The 23,863-nt window shown below is 42.1% G+C and overlaps 1 protein-coding gene across 3 annotated transcripts in view; it reads left to right on the top strand.

Moving 5' to 3' along the window:
- The window catches only part of Atp13a4 (ATPase 13A4), a 134,959-nt gene that overhangs the window by 25,989 nt on the left and 85,107 nt on the right, over positions 1–23,863 (top strand). For all 3 annotated transcript variants that reach the window (XM_026786287.1, XM_026786292.1, XM_005344791.2), the window contains exon 2: positions 20,569–20,742. In XM_026786287.1, the coding sequence (XP_026642088.1) occupies positions 20,569–20,742 (174 nt within the window). The remainder of the gene's footprint in view (positions 1–20,568; positions 20,743–23,863) is intronic.

Genomic DNA, 23,863 nt, shown 5'->3' with positions numbered 1-23,863 from the left:
TTCCAGATGGAGTTTGCAGGTATTTTTCTCTGTTTCTTTCCTCTTCTCCACAGACCTTTTCATAAAAAAAAAAGGTTTTAATTTCTATAAACCCAGGGACATAGAATTGATTGTCAACTCGACACAGCCTAGAATCACCAGAAAAAGACTCTCGATTGAGTCTTCAGAAATTTGGTTTGTGTGCATGTCTAGGAGGGACTTTCTTGACTTTTAATTGATGTGGGGAAGCCCAACCCACTGTAGGCAGCATCCTGCCATCACCCCAGTCAGGAGGTCTGGGCTGTAAAGAAAATTAGCTAAGAATGAGTCTATGGTGAGTCAGCAAGCAGATTTCACCATGGTTTCTGTTTCAGGTTCCTGTTGAGTTCTTGTCTTCAGTAATGGATGGTGACTTGGAAGTCTAAGCCTAATCAGTCCTTATGCCCCAAATTGTTTTCGGTGAGAGTGAGGATAATCCACAGAATGAAATATTCCCTTTATCTTTAGTGCTTTGCATATTCTTTGAAGACAAAACAATTCTGAGTCTAGTTTTGATTTTAATCATTTTTTTAAAAATTATGTTTAATACTGAATTGTGAGACCTATTATGAGTTACTGTTTGTGTGAAGTGTGAGAATTAGGTTGAGGTTTGCATCCACCCACCTCCCTTATAAACATACATCTTCTCGAGCCCCCATTGCTGAAAAGTTATTTTTTTCTCCGTGGAATTGCTCTTGTACATGTGTCAGAATCAACTGGGTATTTGTATATAGATCAATTCCCCAGTTTTCTACTCTGTTCCATTGTTCTGCACACCAATGTTGTAAAACCTTGATTATAGCAGCTAATTAATAGATCTTAAAATCAAAAGGATGGATTGCTACCCCTTCATTCTTATTTTTTCAAAATCATTTTGTCTATGGTAGTTTATAATACCTTTCGAAATTTTAGAGTTATCTTGTTTATATTTAGAAAATAGTCCTGCCATTTCGGTAAGCAGTGCATTAAATCTATATATCTGTTTGGGCAGAATTAAAATCAATGTTGAGTTTTCAAAGCCAAGTATGACAGAGTCTTCACTTTATTTAGGTCTCGGATTCTTTTCATTAATGTTTGAAATATTCCACAAACAAACATACGTGTTTTCTTAGACTTAACTGTTGTTTGAGTGATTACACATAGTTCTGCATCTTTAATTCCAATGCTCTCATAGTCACTATCAGAATGTGGAAATATGATTATTTGTATGTGTTTGTTATGTATTCTGTGAACTCACTTGAAAATTATAGATTTTAGGTTTGGTAGATTTTTTTCTTGGAAATTATCATATAAAAACAGGGACATTTTATTTCTGTGGCTCTTTCATTTCACTTTGTTGTTTAGCCATAAATTCTAGCACAAAGCTGGTTTGTCAGAGGAAAGAGTATACATAGCCATCTTGTTTCTGATTTTTCACAGCAAAATTCCACCTTTTAACATCAAATATGTTTACTACAGATTTTCGAAAAGATGTTTCCTGTCAAACTGAAAAGCTTCTGTTTTGTTCTTATTTTTCTAAGAACATTGGATATTCATGGGTGTATATTTTTGCCATTTTAAAAGATGTGAATTGGAAGGATAATGTGGTTTTTCTTCTTTAGACTGTTAGCATGATGATCTATTAAGCCAACATGGGTTCCTTTTATTTTATATATTGAGGATGTCCCCTTTGGAGTAAACAATGTTTATTTCAATGTATAATTCTATTACTGAGACCAAACTCTATCTGCTAATGTTTTGTTAAACACAGTCAATAGCAATGTTTTATGAAGTAACCATTCCTGAGCAGTGTTGCCTCATAGGCCACCTTTTCTCCTCTCTGTTGCTGTCACCAATTTTGTGAGTTCAGCTGAGGGATGCTTCACATTGGTTCTTTTGGAAAAGATGATGTTAGCAGTTCTTTAAACGTTGGTTGGAATTAGTGGAACTAGTAATTTAAAAACTACAATGTGCATTTTCTTAACAGTGACAGAGTACTTAACAGTAACAGTACTCAGATTTTTAAAATTTTCTATTAAGTTTCAGCAGCCTATGGGCTTCAAGAACTCCATCCATTGCATTGATTGTCTAGTTCTTACTCAAATAATAAAATCCACATATGTAATAAGCATTCACATTTGTTCCTTTGCATCATTTTGATGCTGGCAATGCTTCTATTTTCTTTCTTTTCTCTTTAATTTTCTTTTTGGTACTCCTATGTCTTTCTAGTGGTTCTCCAATTTCTTTGCTCTTTTTGAGGAAGAGGGTGTTTGTTCTATTGTTCTATAGATATTTGTGTTTTCTGTTTTGTTGATTTCTGTTCCTGTCCTTACTGCTGCATTTGCTCTGCCTTCTTGGCTTGCTCAGCTCTTCTTCTTCTAGGTTTTTGAGGTGGGAACTTGGGTTGCTGTGTTGGGAATCTCATCTTCCTAAGGTATGCAGTTAATGCTGCAAATCCAGCTCCTCACCGCTTGAGCCACCACCCACAGATCGTGTTATGCTCCTTTTCCAGCTTCATGTAGCTCCATGTCTTTTTAAAATTCTCTGTAGATTTCCTATTGACTTGCATTATTTAGAAGTGTGTAGGCCAGGTTTCCAATGTGTCAAGATTTCTTCCTTATATTTCTGTTACTATTTTTCAATTTTATTCTGTAATAATTGGAAAACAACAAATAAGAATTACATTCTTTCAAGTTTTTCAATGTTTTATGGACTGTCTTGATATATATTCTAAAACCATTCAAGAATGTTGTTCTCTTAGATTCAAGAATCTATAAATAATTCAAGAACATTGATGGTGTCCCAGCTAAAAAATTCTTTGATAATTTCATACATGTACATACTGAATTTTGCCCACCATTACCTTAAGCTATCACCCGTCCTCTTCCACTGAAGCATTTAGTAGCAAGATGTCTCCAAGTTTGATTCATTCCTTTCTCTCTCTCTCTCTCTCTCTCTCTCTCTCTCTCTCTCTCTCTCTCTCCCTCTTCCTCTCTTTTTCTATACTGGGTTGAAGGGAGGTTGCCTGCACGAGCATGAGTGGCCGTCATTTACTGGAATGTGGCCATTCTTTCAGCATCTATATAATTGAAGAAAGTGACATTTCCTCTTGGGCCCCTGCAACCATCATCTGCTCATAGTCCCACAGTGAGTGGTCAAGTCTCAAAAGGCCCTTGGCCATGCAAGATGAAATGGAACAACTCCAGGCTTGTGCAAGTCATCAAAGCTCAGTAGGTTCCTGAGTGAGAAGGGTCCTGCTCAGAAGAGAATTGTAGTGCTTTTCTCCGGCCTCTGCTGCTGCTGTTTTTTCCAACCCTACCTCTCTGGTGGTCTCCAGGCCATGAAGGGGAAGACATAGACATTGCATTTAGCGCTGAGCACTAGACAGTCAAGTATTCTCTACACTTTGATCAGTTACTGAATCCCTGTGAGCATTCACTGCAGACCTCAGAAAGAATAATTTCTTTTTAAATGAAGGCTAAGAACAACCCTGATTACTTGTTTTATGAAATATTGAGAAGGAAGTGTGCAACCACGATTATCAAGTTTTCATCCTTCCTTTTATTTCTATTTTTTCTTTCTTTACAGTTTCTTCAGCTCTGTTTGGTGCATACACACTGTCTTAGTTAGGGTTTCTATTGCTGTGAAGAGACACCATGACAGAGGCAACTTTTACAAAGAAGAACATTTATTTGGGACCTGACCTACAATTCAAAGGTTTAGTCCATCATTGCTCAGGCAGGAAGCATGACAGCATGCATGCAGACATTGTCCTGGAAGGGTAGGTGAGAGTTCTGTAGACAACAGGAGAGAGTGAGATGCTGGGCCTGGCTTGAGCATTTGAGACCCCAGTGCTCACCCTCAGTGATACACTTCCTCTGACAAGGCTACACCTGCACTAACCAGGCTATACCTCCTAATTGTGCCACTCTCTATGGGTCTATGGAGACAATTTCATTCAAACCACCACGTGTTTCCCATGTATTGTCTTTTTATCATAATCTTCTCGGTTTCTGGTAATTTTTTTTTGTGGTGGGAAGTGTTATTTATCTCAAGTCATAGCCCTTTTTATCTTCTTTTGAGTAATGTTTGCCTAAGTTAACTCTTATTTTTATAGATATATTCATTTTTATCGTTCATGTGTGATTATTTTGATGGTGTGTAGATTTGTGGTTCACACATGAGCTGTGGAAGGGAGAAGTGCTTTTTCAGCTCCAATGTGGGACGTAAAAAGCAGAAATGAATGCTTAGAACATTCCTGTGTAATTTGTCCCGTAGTTCTCAAGGTCCTCGGGTTTCTTGTGGTTGTTTTCTATGTCATGTCCAGGGCTTCTGGTTAATTGCATTGAAAAGAACACGGAAATGCAAGCTATTCCTCACTTTCAGAATCACAAATTTCCAAAAATCAAATCCCCTCTACTTAAACATTATATTTTTATTTATATTTTATTAAGGCCCATACAATATTATTTGATAGATCATATCTTTCTTGGTTCTGGTGTTTTAAACATTTGTTCACATTTTCTTTAAGCTTTTTTTCTCATATAAGCTTTCTTCTGGATTATTGAACTCAAGCTCTGTGCACAGTAACACGCTATAATTATTTCCTTGGGCCACTAAAATTTATTATACATGAATTCAACAATTGAATAACATTCTACATAGTGCAGGGCCCATGATTTGGTCTGCTTTTGGCGAGGGTTGGGAAGTGAAATTGTTTCTAGCATGTGTGCATGCTTCATCTTTACCTTTAAAATATTTATAGAATGCATCACTTTGGTTCAGACAGATTATTCTTCAAGACAGATGCCTGGAAAAAATAACTATCACAGAACTGCAAATAACAAGTACTTTTAAGGCTGTTACAAACTGGCCTGCTGCTTGCCAGAAGTTAGTGTCTCTTGGTGAGGGAGCCAACCAGCTTTGTATAAGGTTGTGTTGGTTCGCGTGAGAATGGCTGTTTAGGCTCATAGCCTTGAACATTTGGTTCCTAGTTATCAGAATTGTTTTGGAGAGGATTAGGAGATGTTGGAGAAGATGTGTCACTGGGGAATTTGAGTCTTTCTTTCTTTCTTTTTCCTTTTTTAAAGCTTATGCTTGGCCCAGTCTCTCTTTCTCTGTCTTGGACCTGTGGTTCAGGTGTGAGTTTTTGCTCCAGCGCCATGCCTGCCTGCCTGTTGTCATGCTCTCTCCATGATGCCATGGACTTCCACTCTGAAACTATAAGCAAGACCCAATTAAATGCATTCTTTCACAAGTTGCTTTGGTCATGGTGTCTCTTCACAGTGGTAGCAAACTAATAAGGTAGATCCTTTATGGTCAGCTTTCAGCACTTCTTGAAGATTTTTGTTCAGTTTAATAGGTTAAAAATAGAATCTCATGCTTACAAACCATCCAAAGTTTGGTGAAGACCTATCATTTGTAAGTTTCTATAACAGATACTTAATTGCATGCTGAATACAAAGAGGAAAAGGGTATGTTTTCTGAGGTTTGGTGACAGGTGTCCATAATTCTGGTACTTGGGGGGTAGCAGCAGAAGGACTGGGAATTTGACGACAGCATGAGGTATGCAGCCAGCTCCAGGCAAGCCTGTGCTATGTCTCAGGAAAAACACAAAAATTAAAAATAAAAACAAGAAACAAATAAATAATAACATACAATGATCAAACCAAGCATAAAACAAATACTTCTATCAACAATGAATTAAAATATAAGGCTAATATTAGGCCGTAAGCATGAGCACTTATCAAACATTAGATGTTATGCTAGAATTTTATGTAAAACATTATTTCATTTTCAAAAGAACCATTTCAAAGATGAACTATTACTTATTCATATGAAAGTGTGTCCCTTTGTGTTCCCATTAGCAGCCCTTCAATGCCACTGTGAGAAGTGGCTTTAACAGTGAGCTGGAAATGCCTTGCTCTCTGGCCTTAGAACATTCAGGGTGACAGCCCAGGAATGCATGTTTTAGTAAGTGCTCATGCGATTCTTGTGTATGTGGTTAGATGTCCTAACTTTAGGCCCATTGGTGTAGTTATGGTTTGGAGATAGGAATTGAATGACCATTGAACAAGGAATCTTTTTCATCATGGCCAGAGAACTAATTATTTAGCTGTGGAAAGTTACTTTGATAGTGTCTAGAACCTAGCTTGGGTGGGAGGTCCTGACTCTCTGAGTTCCTGTCTTACAAGCAGTGATCACACCTAGTGAGGTGAACACTCAACACATTTGGATAACATTAGTGCATCCCTGTTACCCCTCTTGATCCAGTAAAACTTTCATGCTTCATGCCATGCATCTTTTCTTAGCTTTACACAATGCCTAAACTATACTGGCTAAACAAACATATCATCTCCCTCAGCCTGGATACTGAAGAGGTTTTGAATAGAGAAAGTCTGTGCAGGTCTCAAGAAAACGACACTATAGTAGGAGGAACACATATGCTTTTCAACTAATTCAAACATAATCCAGTGTAAACTGCTCCAAATGTTATAGGAAACATGGTGGGTCCTTAAAATATTAAAAAAGTGTTATATGCTATAAAAAATATGACACTAGTATATCAAAGCTTTGAATACACTCCTATGTTTATTGCGACAACATTCAAAACAGTTAAGAAATGACCATCAAGTGATGTGTCATACGTACATAATATAATGTGATTAAGCCTCCAAAGTATGAAATTATGCTATTTATGACACCATGGGTAGAAGCGAAATCATCATGTTAAATAAGCCGCAAACAGAAAGATAAATACCATATTTTCACTTTTATATGGAGGCAAAAATGTTCATTTGAAAACAGAAGGCACAAAAGTGGCTACTTGATGTTTGGAAGGATATGGTGGTGGTGGGGAGCAGAGAACAGTTAGTCAACACATAGGACAAGAGGAGTGAGTGTCAATGTTTTATAGAAAACCAGGGTCACTGCAGTTAGTAAGAATTTGTTTTATATTTTAAAATAACTAAACTAGAGAATTCTGAATGCTTCCAGCACAGAGAAATGAGTATTTGAGGTGAAAGATGTGTTAATTGACTTGATTTGGCTATTACACATTGTCTACATAAGTCAAAATTTCACACTGTGCCTCATTAGTATGTACAATTAGCACGTGTCAACTCACAGAACTCCGCAGGTTCTGCACAGGACATGCACTGGTCAGACTTTTGCTGCTGTAACACAAGATACTTGAACAGAAAAATTGGAGGTAGGGTGGGTGGATTTGATCTGGTTCCTCATGGTGACCAGAGAATGAATGTTTGCACTGTTTGACTCTTTCTGTTTCCCACTTATTTCATTTCTGCCTCAGAATACGAGATGATGCTACTCATATTCAAGCAAAGTCTTTCTTTCTTAGTTAACCACCTGAAGACATACCCAGAGGAGCACTTTACTTTATCTCCCAAGCACTTCAACAAGTCAAGTTGCCAGTCAAGATTAACCATCAGAGTAACTGAAGGGGTCTAGGTGAATACTATTAATCCATTTCTATCCCTATCTCCTCCCTTCCCTTTCCTATCCTAGCTTTTTTCACATATCAAATACCTGTCGTGTACAAGTCCCCATGCTATGCATTAGATATGCTAGGAGAAGTCTAGTTCCAAACCAGTAGAGGACAGAGTGTGGGTACTCAGCTGTGTCAGCAGCACAGAAGTACTGTCAGAACGGAGGAAGCTGTATCCATCTTCTGGATGGCGCCAGTGAAAAGGCACCATTTGAAAGGAATGTTGGTGGATGAACAGTAGGTAAGAAGCCCCGTGAGGAAAAGGACATTGGAATCCAAGGAGACAGTGTTCAAAGATAATGAGATGTAAAGGAACAAAAAGCATTCTGTTTTGAGAACTGAATGTAGCCCTGTGGGGGTGCCTCTGAGTGTGGCGGGGTAGGATGGGCGAACAGAGAGCTGAGACAGAAAAGATAATGGGGAAGATAATACAGAACCTTTTACGTACTGTAAAGTGATTGATTGACAGGTTTGAAGTATGTGGTTAACCGCATGTGTTTGCTTAGGTTTTATGGGCATAACCCTTAAAGTCGAACATCACAGGAAGGCTGATAGACGTAGACACGTTAGGACTCTGGTAAGGAGCTGAAATCAGATTGATGTCTGAGGAAAAAAAAACCCATGGAGCAGTATGAGCAGCTTCAGATAAGGACGGTGTCAGATGTAATGGTGAATCTGGGAGCACTTCCCTCTCACCAAGGTGGGAGCATCAGAGGTGGAGCACAGTAAATCAACTTGAGAATCACCTGGAGGACAATTGCTAGGCCTTGGGCTATTTAGATGTTTGGAGAGCGAGGAGGGGAGACGGTGAGGGCATTCTGAGTGTTCTGAGTCACAACTGGCTATGTTGTGAATTGTGCTGATTCCAAGAGGAGGAGTTGGCGACATGTTTCGTTTTGACTTCTGATCAGCTCTGACTTGGGAAGGGATAGGAGAAAGTTGCTGTTGAAGAGTCCTTTTATTAAAAAATGAAACACAGTTATTTACTTTGTGCATGTCTGTGTGTGTGGATGCATGCTCCCATGTATGCCATGCATAACATATGTGTAAAGGTCAGAGGACAGCTTGTAGTTGTTCCTCTCCTTCCACCGCATGGGTCCTGGGGATTAAACTCAGGCTGTTAGATGGCAAGTACCTTTCTGGGCTAAGCCAACTGGCTGATCCCTCTTCCCCCACCTCTTTTTTCTTGAGACAGGGTCTCAATTTAAAGTCCTGATCAGGCCGGGTGATAATAGCATGTCCCTTTAATCCTAGCACTCTGGAGGCAGAGGCAGGCAGATCTCTGAGCTTGCAGCCAGCCTGGTCTATAGGGTGAGTTTCAGGACAGCCAAGGCTACAAAGAGAAACCCTGTCTTGAAAAAAACAAAACAAAACAACAACAGAAAGACAAACTCCAGATTGGCCTGAAATTTATGATCTTTCTGTCTCAGCTTCCTGGTTGCTAGGCTTGTTAGAGTGTGCTGTCCCATCTCCTGGTTCCCAACAGTACTTTTAAAGATTGCTTCAATATGCTTAAATTTTTCCCCGAGGGAAGGGACAGGGGCGGAAAAAACAAAAACGATTGCAAAGACAAGGGCTGAACCAGGAAAATCTGCTTGAATAAAACAGAGAAGTAGTCATCATGGAACAACCCTGGGAGAGCTAACAGTTACAGCAACAGACTGGCTTTAGGTGCAGTTTTGTCCAGTTTGACTCTGATTACACAAAAGGAGAGATGGAAAAGTTACTCTGTTGCCAGAAATCCAGCAGAAGTCTCCCCAGCCGTTACATCATTGGCAGCCCCGAGATTCTGTTTTGTTTGTTGTTGTTGTTTTGAAATGAGGCATAAACAATAAGGCCTCTATTACTACACACTCTAGAATAATACAAATGTCCTTCCAAGTGTGACAAACACCATGTGTGGAATCAGTACTATCTATGAAAAAAGGGAAGGGACCCGAAAAGATCTTTTTCAGGGAGAGAGAAGAGTGAGGGGGAGGGAGAACCAACTTGACCTCAGGAGACCTGGGTCAAGTTTCAAGTCCAAACCAGCCAAGGGGAAGAGGTGAGGTCTGTTATGAGAACCACCATTCATGAGTCTCCTCTCTTTGGGGAGGGAGGAGGACATGAGATCAGCTTCTCTGAACACACTGCAGGGACTGATTCACACACTGGACCTACCAAGGAGTAGAAGCGGGGTGGCTTGTGTGACGGAAACTGGCAGTGATAACTCTGCCAACAGAAAGCACTAGACTCCCTCGAGCTTCCCACACATACTCGATATACATGGACAATCCTATTTCTGAGTGGGGGTTGGAATGCATGATGTTTGGCTCATTTTAGTCAGTACCCTCCAAAGGCTACTCATGTGGCCTGGTCACCTAGTCTTTTTCCAGTATAAATATGTCTGTGTCAAAGGAGGGTAGAAATCTGTTTGAAGGCTTTCCCACAATTTAGGCACTTATGGGACCTCACTTTCGCGTGAAGCTATCGGTACTGATTCAGTAAGACCTGGTGGTGAAGGGTTTTCCACCCACCCAGGTAGCACTCATGGTTCTGCTCACCAGTATGGACTTTCATGTTCTGACACAGACCAGAGCAGGTCACATAGGTTTTCTTAGACTCCTTGCACTCAAAAGGTCTCTCTCCAGTGTGTACTCCTTGGTGAAGGATGCTGCTGCTGTCTTTAAAGTCCTTCCTGTATTCCTTTTACTTATGGGATCTTTCTTTCCCTTGAACATTCTAGTGGCAAATGAGGGCAGATGACATGAAGGTTTTCCCACACTCGCTGCCCTTGTAAGACCTTCCTCCAGTGTGATTTCTCTGGTGCAAAGCCAGTACATCTTTGTGGTGGAAGGTTTCCCCACGTTCACTGCACCCGAAAGCTGTGCACCTTTTGCTGCTTCTTTATTTTATAGAGATAATGGAAGGCCTTCCCACACTCATTGCACATGTGAGCTGTGACTCCATGGTAGGATTTTTGGTGACTGTCTGAGGTTGAGTTCCCTTTGGGGGACATTCTTGCCGGTTCTGCAAGTGAGATGTTTCCTGTTTGAGTGAGTTATCCAGTGACTGAGGGAAGTGGAAGCTTTCTGGAAGCTTGTCCCAGAGTCATTGCATTTGAACAGTTTCTGTGTACTGTGAGCTCCATGGTGCCTATGAATGGGCTGGGGTAGGAAGGATGATTGATCCTTATTGGTTCTCCACAGCTTTTTCCTGGAGGGTTCATGGTGCTGAAGGTCAATGGTGTCTTATTATCTTGCTAGAGTCTCCACACATACAGGAGTTCTCTGACACTTGCTTGCAGAGAGTTTGCTCATCTTCCATGGTACACTGACAACACAGAGAACCAGGGAGTGAGTGCAAAGCTTTCCATCGTCACCTCACCATTCAGGGTCTGGGTCCCATTGAGGTGTTTCCACTCCTCTCTGGAGAAACACATGATCACGTCTTCATACACCATCAGGACATGACCTTTTACTCCTCCTGAAATACTCTCTACTCACGTGGGATTCTTACAGGAAGGCTGAGATATTGTCCTTCCATCATTAAACACCTTGGTTGCTTTGCCTGACCTACAGTATGGACATATCATTTTGTGATGGGAGGGGCACTATGGGAAAACTTCCAAGCACCATGCTACAGAAATATCTTATTCTGTGTAGTTTAGAGTCAAATTTGAAAAGTCATAATGCGTGTGTGGCCACATGTTTGTGTTTGTGTGTGTGTGTCGCACATATAGAAGCTGGAGGACAACTTTGTAGACTTGAGTCTCTCACCTATCTGTACAGGGCTCTGGTAACTGGACCTAGTTTGTCAAGAGTATGCAGAAAATGCCTTTCCCCACTGAGCAACCACCCCAGCTTCTAGAATCAACCTTTAATTAACACAAGATGATATTTAAGTTTTCACCCAAACACAAAGTAACAGCACCAAAATTAATTTAAAAAATGCAAACTTGAATTACTTTTTCCTCTTTTCCTGTGGGAATAAATCTAGTTATTCCTAAATAAATAAACAAGTAGAGAAAATCATGAAAATAAAAGCAGTTGGAGATGAGGTCACGTTTCTGTTGTCTTTGTAGAACATCTGGAATCCGCAGGGTGTAGGTCTTAGCGTGGAAACTTCTGTGGAAGACTGCTCCTCTGTGAGCCAGCTCTATGAACAAGGGAAAAGCAGGAATGAAGGAACCATTAGAAGTACAATAATCATAAGAGAATGTCTCTACTGAGGAATGTGAGGCATTGAATGCTACACATTATGTAGACATTAATATTACATTGTATAACCATATAAAAGTACACGAAATACTTCGAGTTTAATGGATAATTTTAGACACCTACTCACCATCTTGTGGTATAAACAAGAGAACAATGCCAATGCAGTTTGGAAAAAACAGTTACGGTGGATGCTCTCAAGCTCATTACTGACTTCAGAATATAATTTGGACATTAGGTAAACAATGACTGACCTGTTGACATGTTGAACAATGCATGAACAAGTCAACTGCACAATGACACTCACGGTATGGTAGCTGTTTGATAAAACAGAAAAAAAAGCGCTTACACAAAGATGTTGATTGTTGTGAATTCTGGGAGTTTAGCTTCCATTTTTTTCAATGGAACAGGCTTCCTCAGGAAGTCTCCTTGACCCCACTGGAGGTGGACGTGCTGGGAAAATGTGTTACAGATGTGGAGAGAGCAGGGATATGTAGCATCTCCATCTTGTCCTCATTGCAGAACTCCTAAGAAGGTTTTCATCTCTATCCTCCTGGGTCAAGTGACTCAGGTGATGGCTCAGGGGGAAAGATGCACTCATACTGGGGAACAATGTTTGCTGTCCAGGTCATTTCACCATTGGTTAAGGAGTACTGTCATGTCTTTTGGAGATGATCTTCTCCTATGGTTCCTTTCCCTCTTGCGCCCGTTTGAAGAATGCTCGTGGGGTCTTAGCTCTCCTCTCTGAAAGCAGAGTTGGTTTGGATGCTCATAAAGTAGTCACCAGGTCCTAGTACATGATTATCCCTTCTGGCCTGTTGTCCAGTTTAGTAATATCACAGTCTGCTTTCTTATATTGAAAGCCTTACAACGCAGTCTAAGCCCTTCATTAATTTAAAGCTTTTCCTAGGCCTGCTGTGTGGCAGAAACTGGTCTGCTCTGTGCGAGGGATTCAGCAATCAATACCACAAATGGAAGTTCTTTGTAGCTTTTAAAATATGCAATTTAGTAACATCCCCCCACACACACACCACACACACCATTCACACAGAGACATATAGATACACAGAGACTCGTGCAGACACATATACACATAAACACACACACAAACATAGGCAGATACATACATACATACATATATATATATATATACACATACACACAGACAGACAGACAGACATGCACACACCCCAGATAAAACTATCAGATGGTGAGAAGGGCTCCTCGAGATGGAAGGAGCGATGTGCTAGGAGTGGCTCAGTAACTGCCTCAGTCTGTGGAGAGCGAAGCAGAGATCAGAGTGATGTGGAGGGAGGGGCCAGCTTACAGAGGCGTCACCGAGAACTTTCCAGTCCATCCTAAGCCCACTTCCGTCACAGCAAGTGTCTGTCTGAATGACACACTCACACCTTGGATCCCACGTCATTCTCACAGTAGTTTCCCGTTAGGGATTATGACTCCGGTTTATTTTAGGCAGGGGGGTCATAAGCTAACAAGTGGTGAGGCAGGAGCATTACCTCTAAGTGTGCTGCCTTTTCTCGGGCACCCTCCCTCTCGCTGAGGGTCTTGGGTCAGCCTGCTGTGCAGTGAGCAGGCTGCCTAGACGGGTCACAGACTGACCTGTCTGTGCTCTTATTTTCCTATGATTCTCAGGTGTTGGGTCTTGTTCCTATTTCTCATACTTCTGGCACCAGATAGGTCTATTTCCCCTCTCTTTACACAGGCTAATTTCCAGGCACTCAAATGATTCTCCTATCATTCAATTAAATTCTGATTTTACCCCAGATTAGGTTCAGACTCCAGGAACTTGCAGTCTCAGCCTGATAAGAGTGTCCCCACCTCAAGTGCCAAGTCACAGGGATCAGGTCCCCAGGTTTCCCACACTTAGGTCTGTCTGTTTTGGATACAATGTCTTGTGGTTGCCATATGCCCCAAGCATCTAAGTTTGATAATGTGCCAGGATGGTTCACAAAACTCTGGAAAATGTTGTACATATTTATTAATATGTTTTGCTTATTATAAAGAATGAAAATGAGCATCCAGATGAAAATGTATGTGGGGTCTAGAAGGGTTCTTGCTCAGTATCTCCTGTCCTCATGGAGTTGAGATGTGAGATACACTTGGTACCTCCAAGTGCTTATCAACCCGGAGCTCTCTGATGCTATCGCTGGGTTCTTATGGAAGCTACACTACCTAGAGAAGACTGACTTTGAACTCACTCTCTAGCCCTGCTTCCTTCCCCCTTGACTGGAGGTGAGACCAGAAACTCCAACCCTTTGGCCACCAGCTCCCATCCTGAAGTTCTCCTCAAGTAACTGCAGCATTTCCAGAAACTTGTATTCCTATCTCAGCAGAAGCTGAGTTGTGAGTGAAAGGGGCCCAACCTGAACAGAAGCATACACTGACATCATTTGGGAAATACCTAGAGTTTTGATTGCTTGTGTCAGGAACCAGGAAGAAAGGTCAAATATATTTCCTGTTATACTAAGGACATGCCTGGCAAGAAATGTTCCAATTGCAGCATGACGGAAGAGCCTAGAAAACACCTCTTACCCAGCCCTGCCAGGCCAAGAGATTAGGATGCTGCCTGCAGAAACCACTGTCGGGTTGAGTGGCCATTGGGTGGAGCGCCTCTCACTAATTTCTCCACACTCTGCAGTTTGAGGCTTGTGAAAACCTGTTTAAGGGGAACTTAGAACTTGTCCAAGCAGCACATCCATTAGCTCAATTGTGAGCAATCAGCAAGTGTTCAATCCCCGTCTGGGTAACACCTACTAACAAGACTATCAGAGGGCTGAGGAGGAGAAAAATCTTTATGAGAGGCGGGCTGGTTAGGCAGAAAGAATTTTAATTGAGAGGGATTTGGCACTGGTACCTACCAGTTGGGTGGCTCTAGGTGCATCCCTTGGCCTCCTTGAACTTTATCTTCCTTATTCTGACCCACAGCTGATGAGACTTTCTGTGTAGGGTGGTGAGAGTGAAATATATTTGGAGAAGGTTGTATTCAGAGAGATGGAAACACAAGAAGTTATTACTCACAGAAACCGTGTTTTCGCCTTTGCGCCAGGTTTAGGTGGCAATGCACAGGTAAGGGTGTTACCACCTTGGCTGCTGCCAAAGCGCTGGATGGGTTGCTTTCTGGACTGCGAGCCTGAGAGACAAGGAAGAATTTTCATAGCCCTGGATGACGGCACCTGAGCTCAGAACAGAGAACAGAGTAGTTAAAAGAAACTAAAGCCCCACACATACCCACTTGTTGCATCCTCTTTCAGTCAGGCCTATGCCTTGATATAACACAACAACCTCTTGGTAAAAGACAGTGATCTCTGCTCCTGAGGGCTTGAGAATGCTAGATTTAGGGCAAGCACAAGAGGTCCACCCATGGCTGTAGACCAGAAAAGATCTGGGTGCAGTTTATAAGTAAAGTTCCCTTTGGGTGGCTGTGAGATGAACCCCAAGTCCCCCCTCATCTAAAGATATCTCTCCCCTCCCATCCCTTTTCTTCCTCTCTCTTCCTCTCCTCTGCTTTCCTGTCCCCCATTCCCTCACATCCCCTCCAGTCCTCTCCTCTCCTCTCCTCTCCTCTCCTCTCCTCTGCCCTCCTCTCCTCCCCTCTTCTTCCCTCCTCTTTTCCCCTTCTCCTCCTCCTCCTCTTTCTTCCCCTTCCCTTTCCGTCCCTCCCTCCCTCTCCTCCCCTTTTCTCCAGACTCTCAGCGCCTTTTAGAAGGTTTAGTCCCCCCACTTGAAGTCCCTTCTTTTATCCCCTTTTTGCAATTTGTTGAAATTCTACCGATTATTTTCAAGTCAATTTCAAGCAGCCGTTCTCCTGCAAGGCTTTTGCTAATTATCGTCTTGGTAGGATCTTTCATCATTTGAAACTAATTTTGCCTTTTGTGCATTTCATATGGCACTTAATATTTTTTTTTGTCCCAAATCATAGCTATTTTAAAATTCATCCTCTTTCCCGCTAGGCCTTCAAGGGTGATAAATTTATCTTTGGCGCACACACCTTATTCATGGTCCTAGATGTAGTAGACAGTTTTAATTGAACTAAAGTAAGGCTTTATTCTGGGGAATACAGCATGGAAATACTATGATGATGGTTTCCTTGGTTTTGGTGCTGGACAGAAGTGCTGCTCTTCTGTTTTGTTCAGCAGTCCTGTGATGGGAAGCTGTGACTAGACACATGGCATTCCAGGGCTGATAACAAGGGGCCACCACGTCCCAGATGGAGAAGTGAAATTAGGTTAAACAAAATTGCAAGTAGCACGGGGAGACTGAGGCCGCCGCAGGGGCATGGAATTCAAGAAACTAGAAACAGTGTTCATGCGTGGGGCAGGGTGAGACAGAGGAGGAGAAGCCTCGGATGAGGTCGGACATGCAGGCAGAAAGAGGGAATCATGTGGGCTTTTTGTTTCCGTCCTCAGCACCTTAGTGTCTCGATCTGATGAGCTGTATTGTAACCACCACTGAGCACGGTGTTTGCACCAGTTCTTGACACTATGCTGAATTACTTGAGGCAGGTTGCTGATAATCAAAAGTCAACCAAATAAAAATCCAAACCAAAAACAAACAAATGAAGAAACAAACCAGGTTTATTTGGTCCATAGTTTTGGAAGATGAAAGTAAAAACACAGGAGAAGGTTGCATGGCAGATGTCAGGGGGCATGCATGGAAGGGAAGGTTTGCATCTCCCAGTAAAGTATTAACCAGATCTAACCCAGCTTAGGAATGAAAGCAAATGAGACCCGGTAACCCAGGGTGGTATGGCCACAGACAAGGCTTGCACCTAATATGGGAAGCCAGAGAATGCTCTGGTCTCAGGTTCAGCGTCTTCTGCAACAACTTGCTGTTTCCATTACAGCGGGCAAGCAGGTTTCTCTTCTGAACCATGCCTCTGATGATATAAGGATGCTCACTACTTCACATCCCTTAAAGGTTCCAGTGCCTCCTAGTACTCCCAGCTAGAAACCATGCTCTAGGCACACATACCCTTTAGGGAAAAATAAAACTATATCCAAATCATAGCAGTGGCCAGCTAGCATTATGCATGCATCTTTTCTCCCATAGATTCCTAACTGAAAATATTGTTGCAGTTTTCTGGCACTGAGAATGTTATCATAGGTAGTACGAACTAAAACATTTAAGTTAAGTGGGCGAAACAAAATGTCCACAGTAAGGGTACTGTTTTCCACTCTGAGGAATAGGAGGGGCCATCCTCTACAGTGTGGATGCTTCCCACAGTCCCTGGCTTTTGAACTCTATATTCCAGAAGCAACATTCACCAAGTTGAGAATGGCCATGTCTTCTGGGAAAAAAAAAAATCACTCTAAATGGGAACCATTGGCTTTCATAGTAAACAAAAAAGAGAGTCTTCCATCAATGAGAGGGAAAATAGGACCTGACTGACATGTGGTCTTGGCTTAGGGAAAAGAGTCTGGTTAGGAGCACAAGAAGTGGGAAAGGCGTTTGTTCCCTTAAAGGGCATCTCTTCTCACACTGGCTGGTTCCTTTTGCCCCTTTCTTCCTGAGGACTCGGGAGTTTGTAATTAGACTGTCTATAATCTTCGGTTTATGATGTGTTCACATCATATGCTGCCTTAACTTAGGGACAAACCTACCACCATATACAGTGTTTTGTCACCAAGGCTGGCTTTGAATTTATGGGCATGCTGCCTCAGCTTCCTGAGTACCAGAGTTACAGACATGGAAAGTGATCAACTTGAGTGCAGTATTTTGCCTTACCCAACAAAACACTCTTTGTTTTGCCTATGTGTTCATTATTCCCTTTAAACTGAATTTGTTTTAAAAGTTATAAAAAAGCAATGATGCTGTTGCAATCCTCTGCACCTGCTTTTTCTACTGTTTTCTCACTGAAAGTTCATATGCTTGATATCTGACTGAAATCCCACAGTGTGCACAGATTGCAACACAACCTCCCAACTCACTAGATAGTTTGGGTTAATTTGTGCGTATCTTTTTGTGATCTCCAGCTGAGTTTTACAGTAAGAGTCTGGGGATAATATTTTCATAATTTTGGGTGTATTTCAAAAGACGATGTCTGAATAAGAATTTTTATGTGAAAATAAGCTGGGGACCACTTTAAAGTTTGAAGATGATTTATCAATTCAGCAACAATAACAACAACAAAACCATTTTGATTCCCCCACTCCCTCCAAATTTCTGGGGTAGGCTATTCAGGTTGAGAATTTCTCACTTGAATCTGAGCTTTGAATTAACTTAGAAGCCTATGGGATTCTCCTCTTGCCTGAGAGTGGCAAGTGGAAATCACCAGGGCAGAATTTCTGAAGGTCCTATGGCAGAAGCGAGCAGACAATCATTCCACTTACCACAGTCTGCAATAACAAGCACAAATTGCAGCGAAGCCTTCTTTCTACACCCAACATTTGGAAATAAGGGGAAAGAGATTATCTGTAGGGAGATAAAGTCTTAAAGGTTTTATTTCTTTTAAACTTTCAGATGTTTAATGAAGTCTGCAGAGAGATGCAAAGGTGTCTAGGCTAGCATGGTTTGACTGTAATATGATTGAATGAATGAATGTGTTTAAAGGAAGCGCATATAATTAGGCTATGGGATGGTTGTAGCAAAGTTACAGAACCCATTCTAAGAACCATGTTTGCACTGGACTCTGAAGATGGAAAATTCCTGACTGTGGAAGTGGTGCTATTGGAAAGAGACATGTTCTTGGTGTCAACACACGTGTTCACCTGGTGGGCATGACACGGTGCTATTGGAAAGTGACATGTGCTCGGTGTTAACACACGTGTTCACCTGGTGGGCATGACACGGTGCTATTGGAAAGTGACATGTGCTTGGTGTTAACACACGTGCTCACCTGGTGGGCATGACAGCCACATTCATTTCCCTCTTTTGGTAGGTTCAGCTTCTGTCTTCTGCTCGCCTTCAGTCCTCCTATGAAGGGTCACTGTGCTGAGAGGTTCTGGGACTCAAAAGCTGAGGGATACCCTGCAGACTCCTTGGAACCTTCCTTACATGATGAAATCACACGAGGGCGGTTCTTTGGAGATAGCTTCTGTCCTGTTCTAGATGTCACCCCCAGTTGTATCTTTATGTTTTTATGCCATCACAATTCTGTGTTTACCAAGTCCTTGACTGTGTGACACCCACAGCCAAATTTCTGAGAGTGAACTCTGAAAGATCAGCTTGTGTTGGCCTCACAAACCCTCTAGAACAGGGCCCGTGTGAGGTTTGTGTGTGTATCTCTGTGTTTATGTGTGAGAGAACACATGGGTGGGAGGGTAAAGAGAGCACTACAGTGCTGTTCTGTGATGTATGTAGCCTCACATGAGTTGATTATTGTATAATACTCTTTGTATATTTATATAATGTCATTTTTGGGGGGCTTATCAATCTCTTTTTGTGGGAGGTGACAGCAGTTGGGGAACAGGGGGACAGAACAACTGCTTCAAACATAGTCAGAGACAGGTCGGGCACTGCACAACAAAAGCAGAAAATCAGATGATTATGATGGCTCTGTGCTAACGTTTGCAACTTTACCCATTATCAGTCAATAGCTCTGATCTTGCAATTTATTCAAGTCAGTAAAACTAACTTACTTCAAGTAACAATGTTACTTGTGTGAATTTTTTGACCCTTTCTATAGAAAGTTTAGCAAGGCATCACAGATTATGAGCCACTAAGGAAAGTGGCAATGTTCACCAGCCCAAAAGGAAACAGCATAAGAGGGATGGAGTGGTTGACTTGCCTGGGTCACTGTCTACTCCTGTTATGCTGGGGTTAGTAATAGCACTAACAATAGGATCCATGACCACATTCAGGTGATAAGGGTTTGGGCCGCCTTCTGTAGATCTCTTCACTGCTCTTTGTTTAGCCTTATAGTTCTCTTTCTTTCCCCCTGGAATCTAGTGAGTTTCTCTAGACTAGAGACATTGTTTCACCTCTGTCATGGTCTAGCACATGTCTTCTGTTTGAATAACACTTAAACTTGTTAAGATGAAGTGAAATTAAAGATCGAGAAGGAAGAGACCAATTAGAAACAGCAGTCCACCCTATTTTCTGTGTGCTGCAAAGCTGGTTTTGAGTTACACATGGGATTTGTGCCTTGAGAAATATATTTAATTTTTTCCAGCGATGTAAGAGGATATTTGTAAAGTGCTTAGATAGAGATTTTAAAATGCCCAACAACTGTTAGCTGCTAGCAGCGTTATCTCGATGATTATTAGTTACTGTTAAAAACTTTTTATATATGATAACTTTGAACTTGAGCTTTTCTACTTAGAGAAGGAAGATAATAATTTCTGCTCAGTCTCTCTTGATGATGAACACGAGGACACTTTCAAATACTGATAGGAAAGTTTGCACATGGGCACAGAGTAACTCATAAAATCACATGGAGCTCCACTGCCAATCTATGAAAACATTTAAATACCACCTTTGGAAAGTGAGAGGATGATGAGCCTGGGGAGAAGCTGATCTATGCAACTGTAGAACAGAAGAGGACGTGGGAAGGACTCAGGGTAGACAAGCTGGTTAGAGTGGGATTAGTTAGCAAGGCTACAGGTTGGATGTGGAGCGGACTGGTCCAGTGTTGGCAGCTCGAAGGCAGTGGCTTGAGCCTGAGCTACAGAAAGAATCACGCCAGGATAGACGATTACCCTGGAAAATGAGTTAGGAGCATTTCAGAAAAGTCATACAGCATTAGATAACGTAGCAAGTTGCTCTTTATCTCCTATATAACTTCACTTGTGTGGTAGGAAGGAATCTAGTAATTACACATTTGAGTACCTTTCAACCTTTCTTCATCCCTAAAAGTAGAGTTTGTTTCAAGTTTGACCAATACTTGGAATCATTTTTGCTCTATTGCAGGAAATCTTTGGCTATCGGACTCAAGGCTGTAAGAAAGCTCTCTGTCTCATTGGCTCCATCTTCTCTCTTGGAATCCTTCCGCTGGTGTTTTACTGGAGACCAGCTTGGCACGTATGGGCAAACTGTGTCCCGTGTTCCCTGCAAGAAGCAGATGTGGTGTTGCTAAAGACCACTGTAAGTAAGCATCTGTTTTTGTAGATGCTGTCTCTTTTCCTGGCTACTGGGCTGTAAGGTGGCCGGAGGAGATGCCCCCAGGGCAGGTGGTACATGGGTAAGCTCCTCTATTGCTGTGCACCTGCCCAGAACCCAGACATTTGTCTACACTAGGATTTCTTAAGAAGAGTCACTTCACAGAGTAGTCCCTTCAAAACTGCAACTGTAGCAAATGCTAGAGCCAACACAAACATGCTGTTTGCTGAAACAGTGGGTAGTGTAGAGTAGTGGCGTCAAAACTACAAGCTACTTATTCCAAATCTTACCAGCTCTTGACTTTAAGCCGGGTACATAGATGTTTATGGCCTCCGCAGGAATGACTCTGGAAAAGGGACAAGGGGGTTTGATAGATGAGGATTATCCCACTGGAGAAGCTGCTGTCTCCCTGTGCTGATAGGAGAGAGACATAGTTTTCTGATACTCTTGTATCCTTTTCCGCAGAAATACTAGGGCCTGAAACGCAGGCATTTTGTCACTGAGGTCATTGCCACTCTGCTGTGGCATCAGGTGAGGCTCTCTCTGGGAATCTTCTTGTCACTTCCTTTGGCACTCATGACATTGAGACCACATGCATCATCCCTGCGGAAAAGCCAGGAACAAAAGGGGAGGGGCTTTCTTATGTGTTAATTGATGGTACACTCCGAGTTCTCGCATCTGTATGGGGTGATGGATAGGCAGACATGGTTCTCCTCCTGAGAGAATGAAGTGACTGTCTCTTTGAGAACTCTTTCCTGACTAGCTTACCCTGTTATCCTAACAAGGCTTTGGCACACCCAAATGACCAGTGGCAACAACCAATTTTGATAAATCAACTTCTATCACAGATGCCTTTAACCTTCCTAATGCTGTGGCCCTTTAATACAGTCCCTTGGGTTGTGATGAAGCCCCAACCAGAAAATTATTTTTCTTGTTCCTTTGTCACTGTAATTTTGCTACTGTTATGAATTGTAATGTGAATATCTGCTATGCAACCCCTGTAAAAGGGTCATTAGACCTCCAAAGGGTTATGACCCACAGGCTGAGAACCACTGCTCTTTGGGGAGTGAGACACACGTTGGCTTGAGCCCATCTTTCTACATAGACATTTTATCTATGCAGCAAGAGAAGAGAATAGCATCATATTTGCCAGCTGGTCAATCCAAATGAAACAGCTCACTGCCTCCTAACGAAGTAAACTAAACCAAACCCCAAACACCCAAACATGCTGCTCTGAAACCTGCTATCCAGCACAGCTTCAGCTAACCTTTCATTCTCCTGGGAGTCCAACCGGGTTTGCCTTTGTTGGCTTGTGTCATGGGAGCCAGCCCCATCCTTGAACTGGATCCTGGTCTTGTCAGACCACTACATGACACGTGGTAGCTTGGGGGCCACATCACACGTCCAACTATAATTTAACTAGATATTCTTGAAGAATTAACTTCTAGGCTTGAAGCGATCCAGAGGTTGTTGTATAGTAAAAACAACTAATTGGTATTAAGCTGGAACTTTACCCCAAGGCTCCCATCATAAAGACTTGTAGACTGTTCAGGAGAGAAAAGTACTAGGCAGTTATCATTGGGAACTTGAAGAATTAGAAAGCAGGGCCCCAGGAACATGGTAGGATGCACCTAAACTCATGGAATGGGAGGCAGGATGAAGCCCTGTGCCCTAGGCCTTCATCTAGGGCCACTCCCACTGCATTGTACTTATGTTCTTTCTGTTCCAGTTTCACCAGCATCAGAATGATCTGGAGGGCCTGGGAAAACACATTGCAAGCTCCAACCCTCAACCCTTCAGGCCTGCCAACCTATTCGATTTGGTTGGGGGCTCCAAGAGTTTGTGGCTTTAACAAGATCTCAGGTGATTTGAGACCTTTTGGCAAAGAACAAACACTGAGAAAAAACTTGCTAGAGTTACAACTTATATTTTTCCATTCACCTGTTCATTGGTAGAGGGATAGAGAGAAGAATATTTGACCTATGACTCAGCCATAGATATTTATATAGTAAATATATGAATAAAAAATAAAGTAAAAAAATTTGAGATTTAAGTAGGTGTTGGAGTGAACTTCCTGTACGCAGCCTGAGCATCTTACCAAGGCAAGTGTATTTTCTGGGCCACTGAATGGGGAGGGACATAAGTATTTATGAAAGACTATTATTTGGGTTTCCTTTTTTTTTTAAATGTATTCTCTCATACAATACATTCCAACTGCATTTTCCTCGTCTCCCACTTTCTCCTCCTCTCCTTCCCTGCCCCCACCCATTTCTCCTGTTTCCCTTCAGAGAAGACCAGGCCTCTCAGGGATATCAACCAAAATGACAAGACAAGTTACATAAGTCTAAACACAAACCCTCATCTCAAGGGTGAGTGATGCAACCCAGAAGGAGGACAAGGGTCCCAAGAACAGGCGGAAGAGTCAGAGGTACTGCCACTGCCACTGTTAGCAGTCTAAATGGTGGTGAGGATAAACCCAGAGCCCTGAAAGTGGTCAGCCAGTATTCTACCACCGTGTTATATGCCCAGGATCCCTTTTACTATGATCTTGTAGCATGAAAAGAACTTAACTCCACATTAGCTCCCAGACAGCTACATTTTTGCTGCAATCGAAACAGATCCCCAGAAGTGGAGGAGCCTTCTGCCTTTTAGAGACAACAGCTCTGAGAACTCTCGGGTGGCCAGCCCACGCCCCCGCACCTCTATGCTGCTCACAGACCCAGGGCACAGATGGAAATGCAAAAAGAAAGTGGGAAAGTCACAGAAAAGGATGGGGAACCAAGTTAAAAGAAACAAAGAGGAGGAAGAGCACTTACAAGTAAAAACCAGAAGGTGCATGGGCACATGGGCAGATGGAACTGATTTGCTCTCAAAAGCCAGACCTCCAGTCCTAGCATCTTAAGTTTGTTACCAGATTTTCAGAACCTTGGTTATTTCATTTGTAAAATGGGACTATTGACTAATCAAGTATTTAGTCTTTCTTGAGCTGATGTGAGGTGATTGGTTGTGTATGTGAAAAACCATTTACTAATTGTAAGACCGCCAAAGCCAGGAGAGAGAGAGAGAGAGAGAGTTATGAATTGTAATGTGAATATCTGCTATGCAA

This window comes from Microtus ochrogaster, chromosome 2, assembly GCF_000317375.1.
Source record: "Microtus ochrogaster isolate Prairie Vole_2 chromosome 2, MicOch1.0, whole genome shotgun sequence".
Lineage (NCBI taxonomy): Eukaryota > Metazoa > Chordata > Mammalia > Rodentia > Cricetidae > Microtus > Microtus ochrogaster.
The sequence above is the reverse complement of the archived record's forward strand: the minus strand, read 5'-3'. Positions and strand labels throughout refer to the sequence as shown.